The 5,130-nt window shown below is 60.1% G+C and overlaps 1 protein-coding gene across 1 annotated transcript in view; it reads left to right on the top strand.

Annotated features, from left to right (window-relative positions):
* OCA2 (OCA2 melanosomal transmembrane protein) overlaps window positions 1–5,130 on the top strand; it is a 99,879-nt gene that overhangs the window by 47,377 nt on the left and 47,372 nt on the right. The window contains exon 19 of the mRNA XM_006167291.2: window positions 4,668–4,795. Coding sequence (XP_006167353.1) covers window positions 4,668–4,795 — 128 coding nt within the window. The remainder of the gene's footprint in view (window positions 1–4,667; window positions 4,796–5,130) is intronic.

The raw sequence follows: 5,130 nt of genomic DNA, 5'->3' as shown, positions 1-5,130 counted from the left end.
CTTTTCCCTCCATCTCTCCATCCCGCTGGGACCCTGGACATGCGTGTGCTTGTGCCCGGCGTGTTGCCACGGAGGAGGGCCGTGAGCCACAGTCAGCCACGTGGGGTCTGGCTCCCGAAGCTGCACCGGGCTGTCTGCCGCGGAGGTGCCGCTGTTCACGGTGGTTTCTCGTGTGCGGGGTCCTGCTTTAAGACAACGTAGCTGACATACTGAAAACGAGAACTGGGTGGTGTCTAACGTGCAGTTCTGGTAGCCTTTGGCGACAGTCTTTGTGTTAAGAATGCAGCTTTAACATGTAATGTCGCAGGCCAGCTTGTGGCATGGCGGTGAAGGCACTGGATCCTGCCAGGCCGACCATGTAGTCTGAGTCCCAGGCGTGGCAAAAACACACCAGGCACACGTGCACGTGTGCCCCAAATCCCAGAGGTGACCGTGCCCCATGGGGGCGGTTTCTCACTTTCCCCACCCTCTCTTTCTCTCTGGTGAGCGCATGTTCCCTCTGACAAAATTTAAAAAACCAAAAAGTCTTATTTACCGTGGACCTTGACGTTAGCCTGGGAAGTCTAAGCGGTGCACGAAGGTGACACCTTTTTATACAGTTGGAGAATCTGATGGCAGGGCTTATTTTTTCTCTTCATAAGTCTTGTTTTCTCTTTCCCAGGTAGGGGTTGGGTACGGATGGTTCTCTGTGGGTGTCCTGGAATCGGTAATGTGCACATTTCCAGGGTCACCTTGATGGGGTAGGCCGAGTAGGAGAGAAGCCGTAGCAGCAGGTGCTTGGGCGGAATACCGCCGTCCCCTTAGAGTCACCGCGAGTCTCCCGGTGGGAACGGGGCAGACCAGATGCGAGAGCTTTGCAGGGCTTCAGCCAGTGGGGTGTGATCTCCGCTCCTGGGAGGGTCGGCCGGCATGTGACCTGCGTGTAGTTTGAGCATCAGGTGATCTGTTGTGAGCAGGTACGGGGCGTGAACGCGGGCCGTCCCACGTGGCTCCAGTCTCATGTGGTGGCGCCATGCCTGCGTCACCGTGGCTGGGCCCCTGTGTGTTTAGAAAGGCAGTCAGCATACACGCTGTGTTTTGTTTCTTTGTCTGGAGAGGTTTTTGCTATAGGAAAGAGTCAGTGGGCGGGCCCTGGGGTGTCATCTTTGGTCGCAGGATTCATAACCTTGATTGGCCGTGTCCTGGGTCCCCTCTTTGCTCATTAGTTCAGAATGTGCCCCTGGATTCGCTCCTAACGTCTGACTAGATTTCGGTTCTGGAAACATTTCCGTATTCTCCTGATGACGGTTTTGAAGTTGCAGCTCTTCGAGGTGTCCCTTGGTGTCCCCATTGTCATGTCATTTCACTGTTGTCTCTGGGAACCTATTTTTAGCTACAAACAGAGCAAGCTGCTTGATCTCTTAGGTGAAGGAGAAGGTTGCTGTGTAGAATAATGGCTTATCCACGGGGTCGGGGCCCTGCGGGCAGACAGGTGGGCCCCACCGCCATACCCTCCCGCTCCCCTCCCGCGCCCGCGCGCCCCGCCGCGCCCCCCCCCCCGCCATACCCTCCCGCTCCCCTCGGCCTCGGGCTTCCCGTGGGCGGGTATCTCGCCTCCCGCCTGCTGTGGGCCGAGCCGTGGCGCTGCGGGTTCCCAGTGGGTGGGGTCTCCGTTTGAGCCCCACAGGAAGGTTATTTCAGATCCCAGGTTCCCAGGGGAAGCGTCTGGGGGCCGGGTTGGGTCAATTTCTGTCTTCATCGCTGCATTCTTAGCAGAAATCCTGAAGACGGGGCGATTCTATGAGGGAACAGGTGGGTTCTGCTCTCGGGTGGAGGGCCGGGGTGCCTGTCTGGTGAGGCTACTGCCTGGCAGGAGGGCAGGGTGTGGAGCGGAGGGGCCTTCTGTGAGTCTGCATCTCGTTCCTGCTGCTTACTGCCCTCCAGAACTGTCCCAGGGCCCTGCCTTGGTGGCCTGTCACATCCCGAAGCCCCGCGTAGGACACAGGGAGGGGGTTAAGTCTTCACCCAGCACCTTTGCGATGCGTCCGCACAGTCACGTCCCGACACGTGAACCCCTGCGGGACACCGCCCACCGCCCACCAAGACCCAGCTCAGAACGTGTACACGCGGCGTTTCACACGCGGTGGCCGTCGTCCCTCCTACCTCTGCAGTTCTGTGTCCTCGTCACTGTCCCACTCTCACCGTCCCCGCCCCTCCCGGCCCGCAGTGGTCGCTCCAGCTCGACTTCTGTGAGGTCATTTGAAAAGTGGCCCGTCCCAGAGAGCTGCGCAAGGCTCTGTGCTGGATCACCGGGTCGGCGTCCTTCTCCGCGTGCCTCGCAGTCGCTGGGGTGGGGTTTGAGCGTTCTCGACAGGGCTGGCAGTGCCCGTGAGGACGGCTGTGCGGAGCGCCCTGATCTAATCATGCCACTTAGAAGCCGTGTCTGAAAAACCGGGTCGTACCCAAACACGGGCCGTCAGTGTGTCCATAAAGTAAGGAGTAGGAAGCTCCTCGGAGCCGGTTTGACTCTCTGCGTCCCCCAGAAACGCCGGGGACAGGAGGCTCCGTGTGGGCCGAGCGAGGGCTCGCCAGGCCCTGGGGAGTGGGGGTGCACGCCGAGACCCCTCCGGCACGTCGGTGTCCCGCGGCGTCCCACGGCAGTGGCGTGGGCTGAGGCCGTGCATCCTGGGGCTGAGCGCGTGTCCTGTTGGTGCTCTGGAGGCCGCGTCTCGATGCCGTGTGCCCACGGAGCCCCGCGGCCGTGCCGGCAGTGCAGCCCACCACCATCGGTCTGCGGCGTGAGTGTGCCGGCGTCCAGGGCACAGCCGGGAGCCCGGTGCGTGTGTGTCAGGGACACAGGTCCCACCCGTGCATGGATGTTTGTTCGTGTCGCGGGGCAGGTACTGGAGGACATGAACCCAGAGCTGGACGTTTAAGCTGCTGCCTCTGGTGCGTGTTCGCAGGGCCGTGCGTCACTCCCTCCCGCCCTGCCCCTGTTCTCCCTGTCAGGGTAGAGACGGCATGGCCGGGGAGGGAGCGTGGTGCATCCCCACCGCTCCGGAGCACCATCTGGGCGCCCGGTGCAGAGCCCACTGTGTGTGCAGAGGGCTGACGGTGCTCCCCTCTGAGGGCCACCACCCTGACAGTCCCCACGGCCCAGGGACACATCCGCCCAGGCAAGCGTGCGACCCCTTCTGCCTCAGTTTCAAGGACCCAATGTCTCAAAGGTTCAGCGGCCTCTTCTGTCCAGTAGGGCCCTTTCGTGGGCTATGTCAGATTACATTGTCACCACAGACGTGGCCGAGTGCCTTGGCCTCTTCAACCCGCTACAGACCAAGCTGGCAGTCAGGGTAGGAGGGTGGGGGCTGCCTTAGAACTAGGAACCTGTTTCTCCAAGGGCACTTTTTTTTTTTTTTAAATAGGATTTTTGGTGATTAGGCATGTGTGTTTGCTGGAGAGACAGAGGCAGAAAGAGGCCCCCCACCCGGGCGGGGATGGCCACGCTGCAAGCCCTTCTCCATTCTCCTCAGGATCTCGGGAACCAGCAGTTAGCGTAATGGCTGTGTCGCTGGACTCCCACGTAGTCGACCGCGGTTCGTGTCCCGGACCCGGTGGCTTAAAACTCACGCTGGGCGCGTGTGCGTGCGTGCCCAAGATCCCGAGAGGAGAATGGAGGAGAAGGGATTGCGGCGTGACCATCCCCCCTGGGGGGTGATTTCTCGCTTTCTGTCTCTATGTCTCTCTCTGTCTGTCTGGCGAGCGCACGCGCCCTATAGCAAAAAAACCAAAAACAAAAACAAACACCTCTCCAAAAAAAAGGATCTTGGGCATGCGCGCGTACACACACACACTCACACACACGTGCCCGGTGTGGGTTTCAAGCCTTTGGGCCAGGATGCAAACCGTGGTTGGCCATCTGGGAGCCCAGTGACGTAAGCAATACGCTACCTGCCGGCCCCCAAAGACAATGAAATGAGTGAAAAAGAAGCCACAGAGTGGAAGGAGGTGTGGCCGCACACAGCCCTGCCGCATTTCAAATCATCTCTCGAATGTACCTCTAGGACACGCTCGTGGCCACACTCCTTACAATGGCCCCGACCTGGAAACGCTTCAGGTGACTTGCAGCCCCTGGGACGGCCGTGCAGGGGACACTGTGCAGGGGTAAAGCCGAGTGACTGACTCTCTCAGACGTGCACCCAAGTCCGGCCGGAAGGACCCCACTGCGAAGGGCTCGCTGAGCAGGCACAGCTGCTCCCGGTTCCCAGCCTGTTGGGGTGTGCATGAGCATTTGAGTTGGCCCTTGCAGGCCAGCCTCCAGAGCAGAGGACGTGGGGACAGAGGACAGATGGGGTGGGGGGGCAGCTCAGCGGCACAGGGTCCTTGTGGCCACACTGGCCGGGGATGCTGGTGGAGAAGTTTGAGGCAAACTGCTTAGAAATAGGGTCACGACCTTTACTCTTCCCGGAGGTTAAGGGGGCTGTACCTTACACGGCAGGCTGACCGTGGTTCTAACTGCAGCTCCAGGGGCTTGAACACACCAGGCTGAGCGTGTGCCTGACATCCGGGAAGGGGAGACCGGATGAGCGGACTGTCGCGCGAGCATGCCCCGTGGTGGCGGTGACTTCTCCTCCCGACAACCGGAAGAAGGCAATGGAGTTGTACCTGCCCGTCTGTTTCTTGTTTTGCAGGATGGATTGCTATCCTGGGCGCCATCTGGCTGCTGATTTTAGCCGACATCCACGATTTCGAGATCATTCTACACAGGGTGGAGTGGGCCACGCTCCTGTTCTTCGCTGCACTCTTTGTGCTGATGGAGGTGAGGCTGGGACTTTTGCACGACCTGCTACCCTGTTTCTGTCTCAGACCTTTCCACGGGCAGAAAGCCTCTGTCTGCAGGTCCCCACGCCCTCGCTAAGTGCAACGGCGGAGGTGGCCAGGCCATCCTACGTAGCGGTGGCCGCACTCTTTACGATGGCCCCTCCCAGGGTCGGGCAGACCAGCGTCCGGCCGGCTCAGTCCTGCCCGCGGGGAGGACTCCCGAGCCTCGGCTGTGTCACCAGACAGCAGTGTCTGTCAGTCTTAAATGGGACCCATCTCCGTTTTAATCTTGGATGTCCATTTAAATATTTAGCAATTTAGTCCTCCTGCTGA

This window comes from Tupaia chinensis, unplaced genomic scaffold, assembly GCF_000334495.1.
Source record: "Tupaia chinensis unplaced genomic scaffold, TupChi_1.0 Scaffold144682_1, whole genome shotgun sequence".
In the NCBI taxonomy this organism is placed as follows: domain Eukaryota; kingdom Metazoa; phylum Chordata; class Mammalia; order Scandentia; family Tupaiidae; genus Tupaia; species Tupaia belangeri.
The sequence above is the reverse complement of the archived record's forward strand: the minus strand, read 5'-3'. Positions and strand labels throughout refer to the sequence as shown.